General features: G+C 31.4%; 1 protein-coding gene across 7 annotated transcripts in view; it reads left to right on the forward strand.

Annotated features, from left to right (window-relative positions):
* The first annotated feature begins 671 nt into the window (after nucleotides 1–671).
* The window catches only part of LOC143052932 (choline transporter-like protein 1), a 69,796-nt gene continuing 43,806 nt past the window's right edge, over nucleotides 672–26,661 (forward strand). For 3 of the 7 annotated variants that reach the window (XM_076226137.1, XM_076226102.1, XM_076226145.1), the window contains exons 1-2: nucleotides 672–767; nucleotides 24,053–24,101. In XM_076226137.1, the coding sequence (XP_076082252.1) occupies nucleotides 24,069–24,101 (33 nt within the window). In that variant the 5' untranslated portion in view covers nucleotides 672–767; nucleotides 24,053–24,068. Of the gene's footprint in view, nucleotides 768–10,940; nucleotides 11,076–11,111; nucleotides 11,222–18,074; nucleotides 18,422–24,052; nucleotides 24,102–26,661 lie in introns of those variants that run through there. The other 4 variants (XM_076226111.1, XM_076226128.1, XM_076226121.1 and 1 more) reach the window with 4 other exon arrangements.

The raw sequence follows: 26,661 nt of genomic DNA on the forward strand, positions 1-26,661 counted from the left end.
TACATTTTTTAGCTATGATCATGAAAACACGAATTTTATATATTTTATTATTTAATTCACCTGTGCACTTTATTGTTGGAGCACGTGTTATCATGAGTGAAAAGTTGTATTGAGCAATGCAACTGCTTACGGAATAACACGTGATGTGCAGTTAGCCAATCAGAATAAAATAATATAATGAAACATACATCTAATGTTATTATATGGAATTGTATTGTATTTTATGGGCGTAATTTTGCAGTAATTTGAGATTGATACATATTTTCATTTTTTACATTTTTTTTACTTTACACCTCATATAATTTGGAAAAAAAATAAACGAACTACTTGATATGAACGGGAAATATAATTGAAAAATGCGAATGACAGTGTTTACTAGTCTCAAAGTCACATTCCATGAGTTTTGATCGGGGTGTAAAATTTACATCTCTAAAATAAGTCAACTATTGTTATATGGTAGTCTCTAAGTCAGACATGAGTTAATTTGAAGTGACACAAATCAATTTACTTGAGACAGAAACTGAGTATTATCTAAGTAATAAACAATCTTGTGATAATTATTTTCAACAATGATTTTTAATAATTATAATATTACAGTAAGACCTAAAATCCCTGTTTAATTTCAGACTTCGATTCCATTTTAACAATATTTTTTTACATTCAAAGGGAGACAACACAGCAGAAAAAGTAGAAATCAAAGGGGAGACTATCATAAACAAACTCAGTTACCAGCAGCAGCACTGAACTGAAAAGGAACTGAATCAGAGGTAAGTTTATGATACTGCATCAAACATCATCCATTTTTACAGTGCTTCGGAATAATAGTGTAATATACAGCAACTGAAAACTGAGTGACATTTATACATCTCAAACAGAAAGTGAAAGTATGGGTTGTGATTCATCAGTTCATTGACTGAAATTTTAATATATGTATTCAAACAACACAGTATTCATGTCTGATCCTAACCACGGATAACACATGCTAATTGGTAAACACTGCACTAGTCCAGATTTGTAACAACCAAAAAATAAATTTTTCTCTAAAATAAACATGATAGACAATGATATTTTTATAAAAGTCATTGACCCCCTAACCTGTTTGCAACCTGGAACTACCAGGCATATTGAACTTTCTTTTTAATCTCTTTCTGTCTGCAAGGAGTTAACCTCATATTTGATAATCTCATTCTCATATTTGAGTGTTTTCAAAAATCATGCAACAAAAGCGGGAAATTGAGAAAATAAAAGGGACAAAACAAAAAAATAAAGATTCAGTGATGGTGTAGATTCTGCCTTTAATATCTAGCTGAAGTTTTAGAACTGTCTCTCTTACCGGACATGGTAGTGAATTTTGTAGCTGAAAGTAAGTTGCTGGTACATTGCCCTAACTTAATGGGGGTTATAGAAATATAGGGAGTCTGTCCATGCATGACCCTTCGTCTGCGATGGCTTGTAAGGGCTCAATTCCAACAATTCTTGCCAGATTTATTTAGATGTACTATTTCAATGTCTTTTTTTATAAGTCAACCAACTTGTCAGGGATGAGTTAAAAAGTAGTGAGAATCAAGTTGTGCTCTTTAGAAAGCTTTATAAACCCTGTATTTTTATCATAATATAAAATATGAAATATATCAAAGGTAATATCATATTGGAAATACAATTGATATGGAAAATTACATTGTAAGCTATCAATTTCTACACTCTGTATTTTTTTTAAACTAAAGGTATTTCAAAGATTAAAAGTACAAATCAAAAATATTTGAGTTATTGCCCTTGAACAATTAAAAGTTTGCAAACCAGAGGAGAAGACCATGAAGACTAGAACTCTGTTCTTTTATCAATATCAAGTTTATTTAACAACCCTTGCAACAACTCTTTGAGTCTTTTCCGAACGTGCGAGGGATGTATATCCAGTCAAGGTCGTTAAACACTTCCATCATCTTTGAGCCTGGACAGTAGGTGACCTCTTGAAAAGCCAAATTTCTGTCCTTATTCTAAATTTTTCCACTATTATCCCAGTGGACTCCTACCTTGCAGAACTTATATATTGTTCTTGTCTGAAATATGCATTAAATGATTGACAATTAATGTAAAGCAAACAATGATAAATCAACTTATCTTTTGTGACAACAAATTTAAAATTACTAATCTATACAAAAGTCATGGTAGAGACGAAATAGTCTTCTTCATACATTGTAGTTTATTTTTTATAGATGATAAAGAGGGTAAACTGAAAACTAGGACCTTGAGAAAACATTATATTAGTTATTTTGTTGCTTGAGAAGTAAATATCCTATTTTTGCCTCTGTCTATGAAAATGATTATATATATATGTATCTTAGTTGATTTGACATGTATGTAGGTGCATTAATTGCAATAACCCTAAAAAATATAAATATACTCCTACAAAATTACCCTGTCATATTGCAAAGGAGTACAGGGCCTTAGTGTCTGAGTAGGTTTAATTGTTGTATCTTTATGACTAGCCCGTCATTACTGAGGTGAATTTGAATCCAGCATGTGGCTGGTTTGCTTGACTCCAGTCTTACTTGACAAGGACTATCAGTTTTCCTACTGAATGTCAGTGGCTCTCTCTAGCATTCCAGCTTCATCCACCAATAAAAACTGACTGCATGAAATAGCACAACTGTGTTGAAAGCTGTGTCAAACACCATTCAAAAAATCATGGTGGATAAAGTAATGACATGGAATTCAACCTCACCATAATGACTATTATATTGTAGTGATATGTAGTTACATTTATATATAATTTTCATGCATTTGTATATCATTCTATTCTACTATATTTATAAAAGTGCAGTGCAAGTGCATGGTGGACACTCTTCTGTAATAATTCGATTTTTCTAATAAAATGGATTTGAGAAGCTTAGGCATTCATATTTTCCTGCAAAAAATGTTTAATCATTTATGAAGAGTTATTGTTCCTTGAAATTGCAAACGTTTTTGAGATATTCTTCCGCATGCGTGTTCATAGATATTAATGATTTTTTAGTGGAAGAAGACGTCAAGTCTTCTGAAGACTTAAGGGGCCGACCATTTGCATTGAGTCTCCGTATGCCGCATTCATTTCGTGTATTACAATTTCAAAACAACTTAGATTCCTGACACCGATTTTTACACATGATTAGGCATCTGAATCATTTAATTTGTAAATTATGATTGTAAAACAATCACTATCGTAAATATGACCCTTTTATTTATGTAAATTATTAGATTTCATCTCATCCACATGAACGTTATTTGTTTACTTGTAACAGGATGTTTTAACTGTAGATATTTGTATTACGCATGCGTGAATTTAAACTGGACCCCTGTTGTGTTCACTTATCGCTACACTGACAACAGGTATGGCCTAAATCCCGTGGTCAGAATTCTGACCACGGGATTTAATAATTCGACGAGACTAGTACATCATGGGCTATGTTTAATTATGTGTAATACTGATAGCAAATCAAAGAAAAATTAGCACATTTATTACCCTACTGAGTTCTTAAGGGAATAAAAGATACCGGCTCAGTTTGTCAAGAACATGTTAACACGCTCGTTGGTCATTTATCTACGCTACTACCATGGGGTGAATTAACAGATACTTGTTTATTTTCCGGCATCGCAGTATTAACATTTGAGGTCAATTTCCTATCACTTTAATTGGCCAATTTTATTAGCGAATCGTTGAATTTGTAAGATTCATCCAATTAATGCCAATGTGACAATAGCTCCAACCCGTTCCTTCGGTGCGAAGCTATAGATAGAACGGCGGACCAGTTTAGCGTGAATTGGGTATCGGGACAACTCGCCCTGTTTAGAAGTTCGCCCTTGAAGTTACGAATTTGCAATCCTGCATACAAGAAGATTTTGTTTTTATATAAATAAAAGGATATATAAAGTGTTGTCTTTATTCATGGTTTTCCTTTGTCATGTGAATTAGATGCCCTTCGTAACATACATGTGAACCTTCCGTTAAGGAGAAAAAACTCCCGTGTATGAAATTTTTCAGACGCCATATTTGATCATTTCTTACTACTGTACGAGTGTAATTGACACCTGTGTTAAATTTTACCTGAACATCAAAGAAGATGTATAATTATATGGCTTCACTTGACAGCTTGGGTGTCAAACATACTGGTAATCAACGATGTTTACCTCCGGCTAACTGCCGTTGTGTTATCAAAACGATGTGTATTGGGAATATTGAAATACTTTTTTGTTACTTCCCTTTGTTTTATCCTGTTTTCAGTTATTTTGCTTTTAAAAATGTAAATTGTAAAAAGACTATAAATGATTAATATTTTAATCAAATAATCATAAAAGGATGTTGATTAAATGAATTTAAATGATTTTGGACAAATAAAAAAATTAAAATTTATAAATTATTTTAGCAATCTAGACCTCCTTTCAAGGATTAAATTGAAGTTTATATCATAAATTTGTTGACAACTGATTAGAAGTTAACATACAATATGTGCAACTAGACTTCCTAGTAAAATATTGAAATTTAAATTTGTAAATGTTAGTACATATTAGATTTTATTGTGTAAGCTAAGAAATAGCAAGACATTTTACACTGTTTTTAAGTCTTTTTTAATAAGCTTTCTACAAATATGACTTTCATAATGCTTAAAATCCATGCAGTACTAGTGTTAGTGTATGCTATTTTTTTAATTAATTTACGATGTTGCAAATATACATGTGGAGCTTATTTCTTTCTTATTTGTCTATACATTTACAAATGATAAGGAGATGGAGACATGAAAAAAAATATATACAGATAAGATATATAAATATAATGATTCATTTGCAAGCAGTGAACAATCATTTGTCAAAAACAAAACAAAACAAAACAAGAAACAGATTCTTCTTATTATTTTATAGAGAGGCAATAAGGGAACTATAAACATTACAATTTGATGGAAATTTGAAGAAAAAACACAATTTCTACATCATTTGGTTACATTTACGACAAAATTTATGTCAATAAAAAAACATGATGTTTTGACCATTCAGTACTTAATAGATGCATAGTTCTTGGGGAAAAGTTTCATCAAATAATATGAATATAAATGACTTTTTTTGTGCTCATTTTTTACAGTGGGTTCACTGGTTGTGATGATCTTCCAGTTAGGTTACCCTCATTTGGAGTGTTGTTCCCAACCTGTTAAAGGTCCATCTGCATAATTCAAAATTGGAAATTTCCACAAGCATCTAATATTCTTAATTTGGAAAATAAACCCTTGTCTGCTAGCTTCATGTATATTTTTTCTACCGATTTAATATATAACTAGAATCATGCAACCAGACTTAAGGAAAAGGCATGTAAGTTCATCATACAAATATGACACTTTTTCTAGACAATCCAGATCTTGCAAAATACGTCGCTAAAAATTGTAACCTTTAAAATTGTTGTTGTGCAGTAAAAATCCATATGGGAACTTTCAAAAGTTGGCAGGTATGTAACAAGTCTTGCTATTTTAATGCTCCATTTATGGGCATTATGTTTTCTAGTCTGTCCGTCCGTCCTGCTTCTGGTTATAAAGTTTATGGTCGAGGTAGTTTTTGATGAAGTTGAAATCCAATCAACTTGAAACTTAGTACACATGTGTTCCTCTTGATATGATCTTCTTAATTACTGCCAAATTAAAGATTTTACCTAATTTTCATAGTCAACTGAACATAATAGAAAATGATTGTACGGATGGGAAATCCATGTACTTATGACCTTTTCTTGTTTGAAGAAAAAAAAATACATTTTAAAGATAATGGAACAAAGCAGCCTGGGTAAGTGGGGCTGCTTTTATGGTAATTCAAGTTACCTTTTATTCACCTTCTTCCACTTCAGAGCTATCAGCTCTTTGATTACTTATATGTATATAATTTATCTTCTTTAAAATGTATTTGATAAGTATTCATTGAGGAAATGAATATATAACAAGCGATAAGGAATGTTAGTTTGCACTTGATGATGTCTTAGTATTCATCATGTTTATAGATCGGTTAAAAGACCAAAACAAATATTCCGTAATAGAAATCTAGGCGATAGCAATATACCAGAATGCCCTGTCGGTCTTCCGCTGTAAAAATCTGCTATTCTTTAAATGTGATATGTTACAAGCCACTTAACCTCACATTTGTGCAATCTATTATTAAGATACAGACCCTGAGTCCAAGCTTTTGCTGAAAACACTCCATTTATCTTTCTGTTTCAAGAGCCTTCTGTATTCTCTGGTTTTGTAAGCTGAAAATTCATTGGCTGATGTAAATATAACCAGAACAGAGAGTAAAACAGCAAAACTTTGACACAGATCTTGATTTTGGGGTAAAAAATGATTCGCTGATTTCTTTCATTTGTGCTTAACCCTTTAACCCCCAATCCCGCCTGTAGGCGTGATGGCGACAACCATTCTTTGATGGCCCGTATGACTCTCCATACCTTTTTTGAACTGCCCAACCTAAACTGTCATTAGAGCAGGGACTTCAACCAAGCAGTTCATGGTCCATACACTCTTCTCAGACGTCTGATTGTGAAATTATGGCACTTTGAAAGCCGTTTAAGAGTTCAAAATCGGAAAAACGTGAAAAGTAGCCAAAATCAGGTGGGGGTGGGCATCTTTTGATGGCCACAACGTAACTGGTAGTCATTGTAGGTATAAACTATTATCGTAAATTCATGCATAGGTGGTATAGGAACACAAAGAGGTATCATATGGCCAATAGGAAACTAGTTTGTAAAATCTAGGTCACCGTTTTGTCAAAAATCCGTAAAAACAGACATTTAGGCAGACCTGACTTAACAATAATAATTCGCCAGCAAGACACTTAAGTCCCATAAACTCCCAGTTAGCATGATTTGACTGCTGTATCTATAGGATCAGATTTGAATGACAAAGAAACACAGTCTGGTCAATGTTCACCTCTCAAGGTCGTTTTAAAATCGGAAAATAGACGGAAAATGACCATTTTTCAGTGGGGGTGGGTTCAAACCCACGAGAAAATCTTCCACCTCGCACCCCACCCCCCACCCATGCCATCCGCCCCCAAATCTCAATATATAGTTGAATAGATGAGCATCAGTTACAGCATCAAGAGTCTGCTAAGGCAGCAACCATTTGATTTTCTGGGGGGGGCTATGGTTTTTTTTTCTGTGCAAACTTTTTTTTTCGCCTTCGGCGAAGAACAAACAATTTTTTTAGCGACAAACCGAAAACAATTTTTTTCTTTCAATTTTAGCATTACATATAGTGGGAGCTGAGGGTGAAACAAACAATTTTTTTTTCTCAGGGTCCAAAACAAATTATTTTTTTCACCAAAACCTGGAAACAAACTTTTTTTTCCAAAAAAAACCATAGCCCCCCCCAGAAAATCAAATGGTTGCTGCCTAATTTGCATATAATTTGCATATGATTGCAAATTTTCGAAAATGCCTGATTTTCCAAAAACCTCTTGGGGGCGAATGAGTTAAATTATTTTTGTATAATGGATTTGACCTGAAGCTCCTAAAATAGTGGGCCTGTATATATGAATTATTTATAAGTCATTTTGATGTTTCCATTTGAGTTTTAAGTAAAGCTATCAATCTTACAGAAACTTAGAAATTTTCAAGAAATAGGCTTTTTATATACAAAGTGGTCACATTATAATAATTTAGGTTTCTATAATTGTTGTCACATTTATTTTTATGCCCCACCTACGATAGTAGAGGGGCATTATGTTTTCTGGTCTGTGCCTCCGTTCGTTCGTCCGTCTGTGCGTCCGTCTGTGCGTCCGTCTGTGCGTCCGTTCGCTTCAGGTTAAAGTTTTTGGTCGAGGTAGTTTTTGATGAAGCTGAAGTCCAATCAACTTGAAACTTGATACACATGTTCCCCATGATATGATCTTTCTAATTTTAATGCCAAATTATAGTTTTGACCCCAATTTCATGGTTCACTGAACATAGAAAATGATAGTGCAAAGTTCAGGTTAAAGTTTTTGGTCAAGGTAGTTTTTGATGAAGTTAAAGTTACATCAACTTGAAACTTAGTACACATGTTCCCTATGATATGATCTTTCTAATTTTAATTCCAAATTAAAGTTTTGACCCCAATTTCATGGTCCACTGAACATAGAAAATGATAGTGCGAGTGGGGCATCCGTGTACTATGGACACATTCTTGTTATCTTTTATTTTATTTAAAATAATGCCTCACTGAAAGGTCCATATGAAATATTTTGATTTCTTTTGTCTTATTACATTATTAATTGCACATTAAAATGAATTAAAATAATAATCGTGGTATAATTTTATGAATTTAATGACAGTTTTATTTCTTATAATTGTCACAAAATGGTCTGTTGAATTACAATGGCTTGTCAGTAGACAGTTATTAAGTGTGAGTGGTAGGATAACATTACATATAGTTATGACTTAAAAGCTAAAATGTTGGCCACGTTTGACAAATAAAATGGCTGAAATAGCAGGAAGCTAGCAATAGAGCTGTTAAAAGGAAACAGGAAACGCCAGACTCCATTAGTATTCATTACAAGGAACATAGAGAACCTCTGTGATTGATGATCTTGAGTTATTTGAAAGGCTTCTATTTAGCTTTAACTTTGTTTGACAGATTCTACAAAAATCTCTTTTCCCAGAGAAATTGATTTTTGTATCTCAATTAGGATAAAGGGAAGCAACTAAATTGGAATGTTGAATTGATGAAATTGATTCTAAAGCTGTAATTAATTCTTTTCTGAAACTTGTCCATTTTCATTAGTTGTTGTATAATAATCTAATTAACTAAAATTTTATTGCTTTCCATTTGGGTTTCATAATCATCTTTAAAGAAAAAAAATGAACAAAAATAGTAATTTGTTTGAGAAGCAATATGTTGGCTTTTATCATTGGAGAGTTCTCTTGAACAGCACTTCCAGTCTATCATGTTGTGCTACAGGGATTTAGTGGGAAACATAATGATCTGATTACATAGAAAACACCTGCTAACAGAAGTGTTAGTAATAACACAATCACTGGGAAAATAGTTCTGCTCATAGTATCAATTAGATTTGTGCAGAAAAGCTTTTTTTTAAAAGATAGAACAGAATATTTGTGATATATGTATGCTTGTGCTGTAAATATTCAAAAGCAGTCCAAGGAAGTGATGCACTTTTGCTTGTGGGAAATTGATTTTTTTTCAAATACTTCATTTTATTTGTTTCAACCAATTTTGTATAGGAGTCAATAGAAAACTGTAACTAATTAATATGCAATTAATTTCTCCTTAAGATACTAACAAAATGCATTGTTTTGACTTATTTGTGAGGGAAAATATTCAGCCCATGCAATTACCAAGAAGTAATTTGTAAGAGAGGTATTTATTGTGTATGCGCCATTGGCAGATCCAGAAATTTTCATAAGTGGGGGCCCACTGACTACCTAAGAGGGGGCCCGCTCCAGTCCCGCTAAGGTTACTCCCTTTATAAGCAACCAATTTTTTCCCAAAAAAAGGGGGGCACGTCCCCCCTGACCCCCCTAAATACCCCTCTGTTCACAATTACTTTCATGTCTAAATGTATAAAATTGTTTCAGATTGTGATATTACATTAAAAGTAATTTTACCATATTAGAACTGCCACTTCCAAGTGTTTTTTCATAAAAATACATCTAATTATTGTCAGTTTTCATATGGGTTTTTGAACTTGCAAATATGGAATAGAATTACCAATAAATGATTAAAGTAATTGAGTGAATACAACGTCTCATGCAAACATCTACTTGGACCTTGCATGAGCTCAATACATCAATATATATATATAGACATCTTTTATTATAGACAGTTCTCATATTATTCCACATTTGACTCTGGAGTGTATAATAAAAGACAAAGAATTAATCTTGCAACTGGTGAAAATTTTTGGGGAATTAACTATTATTGATGAATATTTTTTGTATAGAAAACATATGACAGTTCTTGTTTTCCCAAAGCATGCAAAATAGCACTGATTGTAAGCTTGAATTTATTCTTTTAGTTGCTTTTAACTAACCATGAACCAGCATGTTCGTGACACCAGTATTGTGTTCAGTTCTATAATTATTATTTCACATATGAATTTTTGTCATGTTCTTTCATTTAAAGTTATGCCACTAAATTACTGTTCAATCATAAGTGTTTCATTTTATTATTTCTTGGAGATTTTTTTTTTCACATACTGCCATTAAGGTTAATGACTGTCTGTGACAAAATATGTACCTGTCACATGGTTATTACCTGAAAAAAGTAAAATGTTTAGATTATTTATTATATATAAAAATGTACTAAGAAGTTATTTATTTTTGTGGATTTAGAACCATTTAAATTTTAATAAAACTTGATATCTGGGTTCTGACAAATAATGAAATATGCAGAATTTCGCCTTTAGGATATATCTATTTTGATGAACCAAAATAAACATGATAAAACTTACATCTCAAGAAATCTGCACAAATTAGTTCTTTATAACAATAAATACACAGTAGTTCTTTCGTGCTCATCTGTACAGACTTAAATTGATGAAACTTTTTAATGTCCTCACTCTATGTATTAAATTTAGGGAATCTTTTTACTACATTTATGTATTTAATGGGATTGAAAGCATTATGAAAAAGAGAACAAAATCATGCTATACACATCAAATTAAACAAATTAAATTTCTAGGCAATTTTTTAGTCCTCTGTTTTAGTTATTTGTAAATAGAAAAAAATACAATAATACAAAGCATAACTTCACTGATTGGGTTTTCCCTATAGAAATGTATTGAGCTATATTATTAAAATAAATCAGTGAAGACATCAGTCAGAAAGTCTTCTTCTATATGAGACAATAATTACAATGTTATTATGCATATTGTTGTAACTGTAGTAAGATTCCTGGTGACATTCCTTCATGCATAATTTGTCTTACATTTTCTCCTGACAGAAGAAATTGAATGATATGGATGGATTTTCTTGGTTGACATAAAGGTAAAGTTATAAGTGTGAAGTTATAGCTGTATTGACTACGCCTGTGTACCAGTTCAACCATAACAATATAACAACATCTAGGAGAGAAATTGTAAATATTCATAGTTAATATGTAATGATTCATGCATCATTCACTTTGAAGTTTGTAGTGTAAATTAGGACAAAGATTTGATGATCTGTCATAATATATGTAGGTGTAGATAAGTTTTTTTGGAGAGACCTTGATATTGTTAACAGGTAAGTCTGTGCATTTTTGCTAATTACAATCAAATTGAACATATTTTTTTATTAATTAGTGCATATTGCTGTGTATGCAAAGCACGTTTACATTAAGTTGCATTATTGCACAGTTTTATGGACTTGGTTTTATACTATAAATCAGTACACAAAGTTTTTATAAGAAAACTTCATAACTTTAACTCATCAATCAGGTACTAAAGAATATTCAGCAAAGCAAATAAAGTAAAATTTAGTGATGAATATAAACTTTTACGAAACTAGCTATTAAGTAAAAAATAGCAGCTCTTAGTGAAAACAACAAAAGGTATGCTTTCAATTAAAGTAAACAAGTTTTATGTTGTGCTTTGGGCAGTGTCAAGGTACTAAAACACCTCTGACATGCCAGGTTAGATTTATCAATAAATAAAATACATGTATTTGGCTATGGAAAGTGATTTGAGATATAATCCTTTTAAAAAAACACTTGTATCATGTTGTTGCAAAATATACTACATTTTCTATGCAAAGGATTACAAAAGAGAGAAATTGTTATTGTCTCTTTAAAAATTGAGATTTTTAGTTTTACAAAATAATGATATATATATATATACATATATATAAACGAGTCTAAATTGAAAACTACGTTCAAACCTATGATTGCGTTGGATAAAAACCGCAATTTTTATACGTGTGCATGTAAAACAAATTTTGTTGTAGAAGGGTCTAAAAACAGCACAAAAAACATTTTCCAAAAGACCATAAAAAGTGAAAAAGTATATTTAAACAAAACGCATTTGACTAACAGGTCGAACAACTGATGTTCTTTAACCCTGCTGACTGCCATTGGCGATTGCCAAATAAAATTGATCACAAGATGTAACAAAATGGATCTTAATATAAATTTAATACTAAACAGAAAAAAATTGAACTTGTGGCCACGATGTTATGCCACAAACATACGGTGTCAATATTTTTTTAGTACACCAGATCTGGATTTCGACAATAAATGTCTCTTCAGTGATGTTAGGGATCGAAACGGTATATATATATACATATATATATATAAAATAATTTGTTGGAAAAAAGAAGATACTAGACGTCTTTTGGAAACTTACTTTGATATATTCTTTTGTGCTTTCTTTACATGTGTGTTTAGTATTAATTCACTTTGCACCATTTTTATCATTCTAATTTGAAAACATGGGCCAAAAATTATAAATATAATTTGTCTTTGGAAATTTATGTGGCTCAGTCCTTGTTTCATTTAACAAAAATCTCAGGTGAATTGAAATGTAAGCAGTTCCTGCTTCCCTAGTGGCAGTTTAGGAAGTAAAAATCTGGTAATAAGTTCAATTGATATGTCATAATCAAGGACTGCATAGTTGCATTCTGTACCAGTTTATTGTTTACTCCAACTTCATAAAGTTGTGTAAATGTGGGTGTTTACATTTCAGTAAAAATAATAAAAAAAAAACAAAACAAAAGTTGTATGTTAGTAATTTTTTTCTTTTAAGGATAAATAAGAGATCCTGGTAAATGTAATTCAATGAATTTAGCTAATAATGTACAAAGGGTAACACAATTATATCTAAACTTATCACATACTTATAGTATATGACTTATAATTTTTACAGTATGATATCATAGCATTAAATTTACGTGCATTCCATATTTTCTGAAATGGTATTTAGCATTTCATTTTTCATAGATGTATTTTGAGCCCTCAAGCCTTCAGCTATTGGACTGATAAAACATCTGAAATGAAAAATGTAGTGTAATAATCTGATATTGTACAAAGGGTAACAAAATGATATCTACACTTATAACAATTAATGATGCCTTTAGGGAATTAAACAATATCATGTTTTTTGGTGATATTTGAATGTCACAAAGGTACTAAAGCCCTGTTATAAATGTCAGAATTGTCCAAACTAGTAGTTCTTGTCATATTAAAATATAAAGATAAGGTATCAGTTTTGTTGCATATATATGACATGTTTCTAGAGTTCATTTCATATTAAAAAAAAATGTCTTCCTTACATTGATAGCAAACTGAAAATTAAGATAAATATGGTTCTTATTTTTTCAAATTGTCAAATACATGTACAACTGCATCCAATTTAAAGTGAAATGGCATTTTACAATTATACCATCTCATATACAGATCAATTGCTGTGTTTTAACTTTCATCCTAAATTAATCACCATGCCACACACTTTATTACTTGTTTTCTAAGTTTGCAATTATGAGAGCCCCCACATTTGTAATCAGTAATTTTGATATGACATTCATTACTTCCTTATAGTTTTTACATACTTTGACATGTTTGATAAATATTTTTTAAAGTTCAAAGTCAGGAAGGAAAATATTTTGAAGTATTTCCAACATGTGACATTGACCTGCTAGTACAAGACCTGCTTTGATCCTTTTTATTGTATTTTATCATAGATGTATGGTTTTATACAATGTCATCTATGATTCTACCTATTCCAAAGCTTTCCTCTCAGTATCTGCCGTTGTAACTAAATATAGTATTATGCAGTCATTTTAATGCTTTTATAGACACAGCTTCAGTTATATTCATGCCTCAAGACCTGGGACATTATATCATTTATGGTTTTCCAGTTTTCAACAGTTTCATAACATCAATAATCCCTTTCAAGATAACTGGTAAAATCAACACAGCAAATAAAAGTTTTATAATGGTGTTAAATGATATAAATGATGTCTAGTCAAGTATGATGATGTTGTACAATCAATCTGGCTTCAGTGACAAGGTTAATTAGAAGGAAGAAACATTTCTGATTACAACTAGCATCTGATAGCTTTTCTTTGATGTGGAATTGATCATTTGTTCTGCAGTATAAAATGTATTAATGAAGAAGTTGTGATGTAAACCTCAACTTGTTGAACTCTTTTGTTTGTTCAGAAATAAAGAAAAGTAATGAATTATGCATGTGTAAAGAAATTTTATTTTGCTTGAATCTTTTTGTTTTAAGTGAAATGAGTTGACCTTTATTAATAGGCCACTCTGACGTTTGTTTTATGCTTAATTTTTAAAAAATTTTGGGATCGTATAATGGTATGATGTCGTAGTCTGCGTTGTCGTCGTCCGAAGACACATTGGTTTCCGAATAATAACTTTAGTTTAAGTGAATAGATCTTTATGAAATTTTTTCAGAAGGTTCAATACCACAAAATGAAGGTTGGGATTAATTTTGGGGATGATGGTCCCAACCGTTTAGGAATTAGGGGCCCAAAAGGGGCCCAAAACAAACATTTTTCTAGTTTCAGGATAATAACTTGTGTACAAGTATTTCAATTGCTCTGAAATTATATCACAATGTTTAAAACCCCAAGTAGAAGGTTTGGATTCATTTTCAGGGTTATGGGGCCAAAGTTTAGGAATAAAGGGCCAAAAAGGGGCCAAAACAAGCATTTTTCTAGTTTCCAGACAATACCTTGTGTGTAATTGTATGGATCTTTCTGAAATTGTACCACAACGTACCATATAACAAAGGGGAGGCTGGGATTAAGTTTTGGGTTAATTGCCCAAAATATGTAGGAATTAGGGGCCTAAAAAGGGCCAAAAAGAAGCATGTTTCTAGTTTCCAAACAATCATGACGATAACTTGTGTTTAAGTGTATGGATCTCTCTGAAATTGTACTACAAGGTTCAATACTGCAAAAGAAAGCATGGGATTGAGTTTAAGGGTTATTGCTCCAATGGGGGTTTCAAAAAGTGGGGGGGGGGGGATTTTTTGTTTACCAATTTTAAAGGGATTCCTTTTTTTTCAAAATTTTTCAAATTTCAAATTTTGAAAAGTTTCAAGAAGAAATATTCAGTTGCACAGTATTGTGCAATAGATTAGTTAGATCTTTGACCACATTAATTTTGTGACAGAAACCCATATTATGTAAAAAATTTGATCACAATCCAAATTCAGACAGTATCAAGCTTGAATATTGTGACCAAATTTGCCCCCACTGTTCAGGGTTCGACCACTGGGGTCGTATATAGCTGCGCCCTGAGGAGCACCTGGTTTAAGCATGTTTTATTTAGCACTAATGATTATTAGCAATCATGAAAGACCAGATAATTGTGAATTTCTAATTATATTTTTTTCACCATTTGTCATTTTTTGCAAAAATCCTTTCCATGGCCTCTGTTACTTAAAATAGATATAGAAATAAAAAGCACAGGTTGTAGGTTTTCTTCCATCTAAGTGTATAAATATTCAGAAGACTTTATGTACAGAATGATGTTTTATGATCTTTAGCAGATTAAGCTTAGTTTTGGGACTGTATACCTTAAGTATGGTAAATTTTTTGGCATTTGATTTTTTGGCTGAAAATTTAATTATCTACTTTATAAAGATCACTTTAGAGTTGAAACAACAAAAACATGTGAGTGCCCATTACCGGGGTTCAAATCCAGCCATTTTAAAAAAAGTGGGGTTCCCAACCTAGGATAAAGGGGGGTTTTCCAACTGTATAAATTCCCCATTCAAATACATTGATTGTCCCAAAAAAGGGTGTGTGTTCAAACCCTGAAACCCTCCACCTGAAAATAAGCCATATTTACTGTACATCGAGTAGATATAAGTAAGTTTTAACTTTCATGTACAAGTAGAAAATGCAACGAAAATGAATGTTTCCACTTCCAGTGTCCTTCAGCTGTTCTTGCAGCTATGGAACTTGTATTGCTATATAATTGTCTGATAGGTAGTTTCTGATTCATTTAACTTTTTGCTGAGGTTGATCAACTTTTGATCTTTTAACTATGTTATTTGTGAATTTTATACTAGATTTATAATAATAAATAGATGTTGTATGATCGCTGATGAAACAACTACCCACCAGAGACCGAATGACATAGATGTAAGCAGAACAATAATGAAATGTAAATGAAGACAGCTCTCACACAAGAAAAACACCCTTAATAACTGTAAAGTATAAAGGCATGCATCGTAGGAACAGAGCACATCATAATGTCATTTGAACAAAACTGATGAACAAAATAGATGTGTACTCCTATTCATATAAAGAAAAATGAGAAGACTTAATTTCTTTGATGAGTTTGGTTCTGCCTCTGTATTTATCTATTTGGATTTCTGTATAGAATTACCAGGCAGAACTTCATTAAGTCAGTATAAAGCATTTACTAAGTAGAACTATGTGTAGACATTGATTTTTTTAGAACCTGGAGCCCACTACATGCACAGTATTGGATAATAAAACGTGTAATTTATTTTCTGTTTGCTGGTATCTCTCTTGATGCATATATATAGATAATTGCCTCCTTTGACATACTGTTAAGTGCTTAGTTCATTCTCATTGGTCTTTGAAGTTACCTGACTGACTTACGTTTGTTGTTCTATCACATCTTGCACTGTAATTTGTTTTTCAGTTTTGTACTGACTGGTTTCTGAGCCAAATATACAACACATATTTTGCTAAAGATAAGAAAAGTACAGGAAGTAACTAGGGCTCTGCATCATGGATGAAGTATAAGTAGGAGGCCAATATAATTATGCACAGTTTTTGTACATAATATGTAGTTGTGCATATTTTTATATAGTGTCAGATATTCAGATCATTAATGTTGGTAAAACCTGGTGGTCACATTCTACTCAGCATATTGAGTACTTTTTGATTTTTGGTTAGTTGCACTGAGCAATTTATGTTGGCACATCATCTATGGTAATTTCTGCCACTCTTTTGTCTTACATGCCAGATATATTTGCATCAGAGAAAAACTTCTTGAATTTAGTTCAAAACTTCAAAATAGCCTCATTTAGAATACTTACATATGAGCATAGAATTTACCCAGACAAGACATTTGCTACAATATGTATTTCACAAACATTATTGTAGCAAAATAAGATATGTGCATAAAATATCTTTTAAAGTAAGCTGCTGCCATACTTTCTATATGTTGATTTCAACAATTTTATGACAGCATTGTGACAGCACAAGTATCCTTACCTTTAAGTACCATAGTGTCCATATGATATTAACCTGTTTACATATCAATAAAATTACAAGATTTTTTTGAAAAATTTGAATCATTTGCTTATTTTTGCAATTTCAGGAAAGGGGGTGAATCGGCTCTAGTCATGTCTCCTTCTTTGGTGAAATTTGAAATGGTGAAACTTTAAAAACATTTTTTCAGCTTCTTTACACTACATGCATAAGATAAGTTAGAGTCTGATGAAAAGGATTTATTCTCATTGCTTTTGTTGGTCGTAGTTACTATATAAATAGAAAAGAAAACATAATATTTGATACATGAGAGTGTTTCACCTTCTGGCCATTACCATTTATTCTGGAATCTGGATGAACTTTATGTCAGTAATCATGAATTATGAATGATTCAAAGTAAAATAAGATATATTATATGTTCATACTGCAACTATTCTGTTGAATATTGTGTGCTTTGAAGTTTTCCTCAGCAATAGAAATTAAAGGAAACAAGATAGTCCATTTATAAGTGTTTCCAGTAAACAGATTTTTAAAATAACATCTTTTCAAGTTGTTATTTTGATAATTATGTCATGGTTTGTTATGAAATAGGAAAAAAATATTATAAATTAAAAAAAAGCTGAGGATACTTTTCTGTTTTATTAAAATAATATTGGAATATATTTGATTTTTTCTGTGACTGGTATGGGAATTTAATGACTGTATTGAAGTGACAATAGTGGAATTGTCTTTGCTATTGATTATCAGTATTGATTGGCAAGATTATCATTCACTATGTATATGTACCCAGGTTTATTTTACAGTTATTTTATGATTCATTACAGCCAATTGTAACAAGCAGTGTGCTTACCATGATATTACATAGTGTTATAAATATTTGGTAAAAGCATTAAATCGTGTAACTATTTATATTTCTGCATAGCAATACAAAATGTCTTCCACTCACGGAAAACACAAATTGTTCCCAGAGGAGTTCATTTAGCATTGGAATCATATGCTTGTTAATTTGTCCTCTGCCGACTTGAGTAGAAAAGTAAATTGCAGTTTCTGGTTTGAAGAGCACTTCAGTATTTGATTGCCTTTAGAATGTGAAAAGAAATATTGAGCTAGAGTTGTGCTTTGCAGTATAATGTGCCATTCTTTGAAGATTTTTAAAGCTTGATAATTCTAATGAAATATCAATAATTCAATGAGATTTGTATATCTATGTAGAAAGAAACCAAACTTTTAAAGGTGAGTTAGCTTTTTTATGTTCTTAATGAATTCCAAATAGTTCATCGGAATTGAAGAAAATAATTACATTTTAAAAATAGAATTCTTTCAAAAGCCTTAAGTTCAACTGTCTAGATATGATAGTGCGAATGGGGCATCCGTGTACTGGGGACACATTCTTGTTTTGTCAATTTTAAGGATTTAACAGCCTTGTCCAGAAAATTTAGATTTAATGAATCTAAGCTCATGACTAAGGGAATAAATCTCTTTATTTTCAATCATATTTAATGAAACTCTTGATAGGAATTGCATTTGGTACTTGCCAGCAGTGTAATAATGTGTTCAGTCTTTCAGGTACTTTCCAGTAGTGTAATAACTGATGTGTTCAGTTTTCGGTACTTGTCTGTAGTGTAATACTTGATGTGTTCAGTCTTGGTACTAGCCAGCAGTGTATGAGTTTGTGTGTTCTGTCTTGGTACTTCCTGGTAGTGTATTGATGATACATTCTCTCTTGGTGCTTGTCAGCAGTTTAATAATTTAGGTTTTCATTCTTGGTACTTGTAAAAAAATTATGTATTCAGTCTTTGTACTAGCCAGCAGTGTCATAGTTTGTGTGTTCCATCTTGGTACTTCCCAGTATTGTGATAGATGATGTGGTCTTTTTTTGGTAGTTGCCAGTAGTGTAATTATTGATGTGTTCAAACTTGGTACTTGCCAGCAGTGTATAAGTTGGTGTGTTCTGTTTTTGTACTTCCTCATAGTGTAATAGTTGATACATTCTGACTTGGTACTTGACAGAAGTGTAATAGTTGATGATTTCAGTCTTGTTAGTTGCTAGCAATGTAAAACATTTTGTGTTCAGTCTTGGTACTAGTCAGCAGTGTATGATTTGATTCGTACAGTTTTGGTAGTTGCCAGCAGTGTAGTAGTTGATGTGGTCAGTCTTGGCAGGTTCCAACAGTATAAAATTGATGTGTTCAGTCTTTGTTCTTTCCAGTTGTATATTGTGTGTTCAGTCTTGGTACCTGAGAGTTGATGATTTCAGCCTTTGTATTTGCCAGTAGTGTACTAGTTGATGTGTTCAGTCTTGGTACTTGCCAGTGCTGAACTAATTGATGAGACCAGCGTTGATACTTACAAGTAATTTAATAGTTTAATCCTTTGTACTTGCCAGCATTGTACTGGTTGATGTGTTTAGTCTTGTTACTTATCAGCCGTGTCCTAGTTGATATCCTCAGTATAGGTACTTGTCTTTAGTCTAATAGTTGATGTGTGTAGTCTTGGTACTTACCAGTGGTGAAATATTTGATGTGTTCAGTTTTGATATTACAAGAAATGTAATAGTTGAAGAGTTCATCCTTTTAATTGTTAGCAGTGTAATAATTGATGTGCTCAATCTTGGTAATTTTCAGCAGTGTAATAATTGATGTGTTCAACCTTGGTACTTTCCTATAGTTTAATGTTGATGTGTTCAGTCTTTGTTCTTGCCAGTTGTGTTAAACTTGATGTGATCAGTCTTGGTACCTGAGATCAGTATACTAGTTGATGTGTACAGTTTTGGTACTTGTAAGCAGTGTACCAGTTGATGTGTTGATTCTGGATACCTTGAGCAATTTGAATTAGTTAATGTATTTTTTTTTGTTACATGTCAGTAGTGTAGTCGTTGATGTATTTGGTCTTGGTACTTACAGTCAATGAATTTATTTTACTTTTTACTTTATGCAGGTAAAATAATTGATATGTTCAGTTTTGGTACTTGCCATCAGTAAAAAGATTGATGTGTTTAGTTATGATTCATGCTAGTAGGTTATTAATAAATGTGTTTAGTCTTCGTTAAACTAAACAAATCAAAATTATAACTTGGGTAGTAGCAATATAGCTATTTCATAAAAGTGATCAAAAGGATAAATGGAATAATTTTATATGCCACTGGAGAAATTTGTATTGAATAGTGAATAAAACAAAAATTTTAAAACTATGGTTCAACAAGCTATGTATAAAACCTTCCTAAGAGTTGTGGCAAGATGGACATTTAAATTCGAATAACAGTCTTGGATTGTACAAGTAGATAATATTGCTATGGTTAAATATGAAGAAATCGTAGTTTTCCAGTGCTTCTAACCATGAGCAGTTGTCAGAATGTTGCATTTATGTGCAGTTTTGTTCTTTTAAAATTGAAAATGAGATTAAAATACCGTACATTGAGTAAATTTTAACTGACTATAATTGTTAAATGCAAAGAATTTGAAATAGAGGAAGTGGAAAAGTAAAGTAGCACCTTTTGTTTAATTAAGTAAAAGTTGTGAAGATATCCCCAATGATTAGAATTTTATATTCTGTAGAAGAATTCACTGCCAGAATCAATTACCTAATTGATATTCAAAATGAGAAATACTGAGCAATTTTGGTGACAAATTCAGAATGTTTATAACCTTTCTGGACAAAAATATGGAGAAATTACAGAAGCTAATTGCTTAGTTTCAGGAAATTTATTTGATCTTTGTAGTTTAAATCATAGTTGTAACTTTTTATTGCTTGACTATTTTGATTAGTATTGAACAGTAGGATTATGTACTTACAATATTTTATTTTATCTTCATTATAAGCTAATGGTAGAAAAAAGTTGTATAATGCAGTTGTTTTGGTTTTCTGTTGCACAACTAAAATATTAGAAAACAATACAGAAAAGATAATAAATCTTAGCTTTTTTGTGTTGTTTTGCTGTGCATGTACAGATTTTGTGTCAAAGATGGAGACTTCATATTCTTAATTTTCTTTAAAACTTGGAAGAAGATTAATAGATTGCTTTGGCTTTTACCTATATACAGACACCATTTATGAATGAAATACAAGCATTCAAAATCATACAATTTAAGGATAATGAGGTCATGTTGGACTATGTCCTTAAACAGAATGTATGGTCAGTCTACACATCCATCACTGAGAGCATCAGTACTGGTATGATACTCTGTTTGGCTTATCATCAATACAGAATCTGTCAGACTTTGACATTCTAGATCTGCCATTTGTCTCTGAGTAAGAATGATTTAATATATCATACTGAACACAATAATTGATGCAATTTGCCCTCAGCATTAGATTTCATGAGAAATTATAGTTGAAAATCAATACTGAAATCTTGTGTAAAATGATATAATTTCTTCTATGTTCCTCTTCAAGACAATAATTTATGTTTTATATTTTCTTGCTATTCAGATTTGATTTGTTTGACTTGATCAGTGTAAAAAATTCTGACAATTCCTAATTACTTCATTTGGTGAGAAAAATTATGGTTTTTACAATGGATTACATGCCCCTAAGAATACTGAATCAGTAATGGAATTATGCTGCAATGCAATCAGACAATCAGTATAGCTATCATCAAGAGAAAATTCAATTCTTACTTTGCAGTAGAGATTGAATTTGGAAAGGAGTTCTACGATTTATGAATTGATGGATAGAATAAGTCATGTATCTCAATCAAAGCAATAAATAGGAAATGGTTTTGGCTTTGTGGATGTACAATAGCGACTTGACATGATGTCTATAGTGACTGATTAGAAGTCTAGATCAGCACCAAATATACTTGTCGACAACAATTCCTCATTCCCTTAAAACGGCAAAAGGCTTCAGAACAAAACATTGTTGTTGAGAGTGAATTTCTTTATGCCATTACGGTTGAATGCTTTCAATGGATTCGTAACATTACATTATTGTCCAAAGAAATTCTTTTTGCCATTACAGTTGAATGGCGTTGTAAGATTCTATTGTCGTCCAAAGAAATTCTTCTTTCATTTACAAATTTGAAGGCTTGTTAATTAACTGATGTTTTCAAAGTTCACAAAATTTACATAAATCTTGAAGGTTGTGAAAGATTAAATTTACCAAGTTTTAAGCAGTAAACCCAGTAATTTACATGACAGATTAGTTTTAGAAGCTTCTGTCAAGGGTAGAAAATCATTAAAGCTGTATATATGAATAATTCGAATCTGCTTTAACAAAATAAAGATGAATTATTATGGTATGCAAACAGTTATCCAAGAAATGAGGAAAATTCTAAAGAATAGAAACATTCCTTCATTTTGTTTTAGTACTGCCTGATCATCCAGAGGAATTCTTTTTCTCAACTTTCAAAGATTTATACTTGCTTTAATTTAAACTCACCTGAATCTCTTTTTTCAAATTACTTTTGAACTAATGTTTTTTTTGCTGTAAAGTTTTTTAAAAGGACTTTGGTTTTATATAATGAACTCCCATTAAATCTTGACTATATTATTACTTATAATGAACTTACAGTCTTATTGGACCCGCTTTCATACATTTACACCAAATTATTGTATTGACAGAAACAAACTTAGTTGATTTTCTTGCTCATATAAAGCCATTTACAAATCATCTAGGGCCTTTAATTATCATGTTTACCAAGCTTTATGTAAATTTCAGTCACAATTCATTTGGGATCTGCTGTTATACCAATACCGTACATTGCTTATTTAGAAACCGGTCTGGAGCCTCTTTTTATACTGTTCATTGCTTATTAAACAACCTGTCTGGAGCATCATTTTATACTGTTCATTGAACTTTTGATGTTTGCTTCATTGGCAGCCAAGAACCATTGTACAATAGTAATCTGATGGATAAGACTTTTGCATGAAACCATTCTTCTTTTTATGGCAGTAATACATCCAACTTCCTTCAGATGGAATCCAGTTCTGATGTTGATTGCTTGCTTCACTGACAGTCCAGAACTATTTTGCATGTTTATCAGATGTTTAAGTCTTTGAGACAAGTTAAAAATCAATTGAAAGCAAGCTGAGGATAGGTGATGTAAATCACTTACTCTCAGACAATGAATCGATGGAAATTTATTTTTGTATCTGTTGTTAGACCAGAGCATTATTTTGTATATTCTTTCCTTTAGAGTACAGCTTTTATTGAATTGTTGTACGATTACATCAGTGACTTTCCAGACTGACATATATGGTTTCACACTGTTATTTAGTTACTAATATAAATATATAGGCTTGTCTGTTTCTACTGCTATTTGTTGGGTACAGCTTTTTATTGAAATGTTGTAAGAAGGAAGTACATGTATATTATGTATATTATGAACACTTATATACCCTCAACTACAAGTTATTGCTGCCAAGTATGGGTGGCACTGTAAAATGTTGCCACTATATAGTTGTGTTTCACTTTGTATAAGGGAGAGCATATTAACATATTAAAGAAAATAAACTGAAATAATTAGAAAAGTATTGAAAACTACTGTAATACAGAAAATAATAAATAATGTCTATACCCTCAGCAGCTGTTATTTCACTTACTTGAAAAGGGGGATATTGACAAAGTCATCCAGATATGTTAACTAGTAAATTCTAGACAATCTCATAAAAGTAGGACGCCTTTGAAATACACAGCTTCCCACACTCAAAGTTAAAGAGCACACACTACCACAAGATGATGAGGTTTATGAAAAGACTTGATAAGTCAGACATTGTTTCCCATTAGCAAAAGTAAAAAGATTACCTGAGTTTGAGGGGAAGTATTTCATTAACCTGTGTGCTCAAAGGTAAATAATTTGTTAGCAAATAGGTGATTTGACTGGATTGAAATATATATCAATAGATATTTTTTTTATTTTATTTTCAGATTGTAAGAATTAATCATGTGTGCTGGTGACTGCTGTTGTTGTGATCAGGTAAATATTAAAATCCATGGATAGCATTACATAAATTTGTTAAATCAAAATTGCTTTTCTGTCTGTTTCCCTAAAATTTCACTTGGCAAATTACTATTAAAACAGTCATTTATTAATTGCTTTAGGCTTACCATAGTCTTTAACTGGTGCCAATGAATTTGATAAAACCTTTTTAATCAGAATTTATTAAAATTATCTAGAAATCAAATGTATGATACATTTTTAAAATTTCCTTTGCAAAATTTTAGTGATTCAAAGAATTCTAAAATTAAAAATGATAATAAAATAAGATTGCATGCATGTGACTTCTCACAAGATATCAATAAGAGAGGTCACAAATATATTGTCACATTATTGCTCATATAAGACTACATTTAAGATATAAAAATCAATAACAGTTGTGTTTGTTTTAAAATGTGCACAGCTATCATATAATATGTATTTTCACCAAGATTAGGAAGATACCAGTTATGATATATACCATTCTAACATGATGCTTTGAGTACCCATCCGTGGTAAAATATGAATATATTGCCTGGGCTGTTCCAATCGTACTCCCACATCATATGCTTTTTTATGAATGTGGTACCCAACTTCATAGAACGATGATGTAAGAATATAAGCATTTTATGGGAAAATACAGGCTTGTGAAACCAAAAATCATCAAAACAAGGAAACGTAAACGAACGATGCTAAAATGTGGAATGAGCCATTTTATTTTTTTACATATAAGACATATAAGTAAATTATCATTTAAATTCATCCTAAACTATCTAAATACGTTATCGTTTATGGTTTTAATATGTGTTTGCCCTGTTCTTTTACACCAATTTAATAGTGCTTTACTATATGGGAATGGCAAATATTTGACTCCTCCTAGAGCGCTTTGATCCAAAAGAATTGCTGTATTTGTCCTATTAGAATCGAAATAATTCATGGGGGATTTCCTCACTGTGTTGAAGACCCATTGATGGTCTTCATCTGTTTTCTTGCCCTTTGGTTGTTTCTTTGACACATTCCCCATTTCAATTCGCAATTTTATTTTATATGCTATACTTAAGTTCTAAATTTAAGTTTTGTCTCCAGTAAATTATGTCTTAATGTTATCTATCCCCTATTGATTTGGAAGAAACAAATTACTGAGATTGTATCAGAAGAAAACACATTGAAGATCAAAAAGCTATTTTCTGTGAGCATGAGCATAAGCTAGATAAATGATTCAATTTAACAAGGTTTAAATGTTTCAGATTTCATCATAAATTGCTGTCAGCATGAAATCCCATAATGCAATGTTCTAGATGTCTTACTTCGATTTCTTTATTAAACGAGTTTAGATAACTAAATAATTATGATTGATATTAAGTCAGTGGTAAAATCAATTGGATCTTAGAAGAAACATGCTTTATGCAATTATTTCAAAGAATGAATTTTCCTGATTGAAGATTTTGATTGGTTACATATTGACATTGTGATTTCAGTACAACTTTTTTCTTTAATATTTGCTTGGGTAAATTGTAGGCGATTAAAGCAAGAAGAAACAATTGAATAATTACAGGAAAACAAGCATTTAAATTCTGGAATTAACTGAAATATTAATGCATTATATTGATTATAGAATTACTGTCAATAATAGCATGCCAGGAATAAAAAGTTTTCATTATGTCTCTGTTTGAGGTTGTCATTCTCATAAAGAAGTACGGAAACAGTCCCAGTACAAGTTAAACATTTGTATTTCTCTAAACTTTTGTTTGTACAAGACAGGTACATTGTATATCCTGATTAAGATCGGTGGTTCTTAGGTTTCATGAAAATGATTTATTTGAAAAATATAACAGATATTCTTTTGATTTGAATAAGACTTAGTAAATTCATTACCTTGCTGTTTGATAAAAAGATTTTCAAGCATTTAATCAAATACTAAAAAGCATTGACATTTTTACCATGTATAAAGCAATGTTTGAAAATATCACAACTTTGATGCCATTTTATTCATGCATTTTCATTTGTCCTGCCTTGATTAGAATACTTTTCAACATCAGTAAATAATTACTTAATAAAATTGTTGACTGGATGTTTATTAACACATGCCCAGTGACAAATATTTCATACATAAACAGGACAAGAAAAAATAAGATTAAGTGATGATGAAATTAAAGTGCAAAGAAAAAAGAAAAAGTTTTGTACGCTAACCTCATAATATCCATAGAAAGTCATTGATCATTTTCTGCAACCTGTTTGCTAACATATATATAAGGGGATCAAATGAATAATTGTTTTTGTCTAATAAGGCTACCTGATACACCTATATAGTTTATTAGTATGTCTAATAAGGCTACCTGATACACCTATATAGTTTATTAGTATGTCTAATAAGGCTACCTGATACACCTATATAGTTTATTATTATGTCTAATAAGGCTACCTGATACACCTATATAGTTTATTATTATTGTTTTTGTCTAATAAGGCTACCTGATACACCTTTATAGTTTATTATTATTGTTTTTATGCCCCACCTACGATAGTAGAGGGGCATTATGTTTTCTGGTCTGTGCGTCTG

This window comes from Mytilus galloprovincialis, chromosome 1 (assembly GCF_965363235.1).
Source record: "Mytilus galloprovincialis chromosome 1, xbMytGall1.hap1.1, whole genome shotgun sequence".
NCBI lineage: Eukaryota > Metazoa > Mollusca > Bivalvia > Mytilida > Mytilidae > Mytilus > Mytilus galloprovincialis.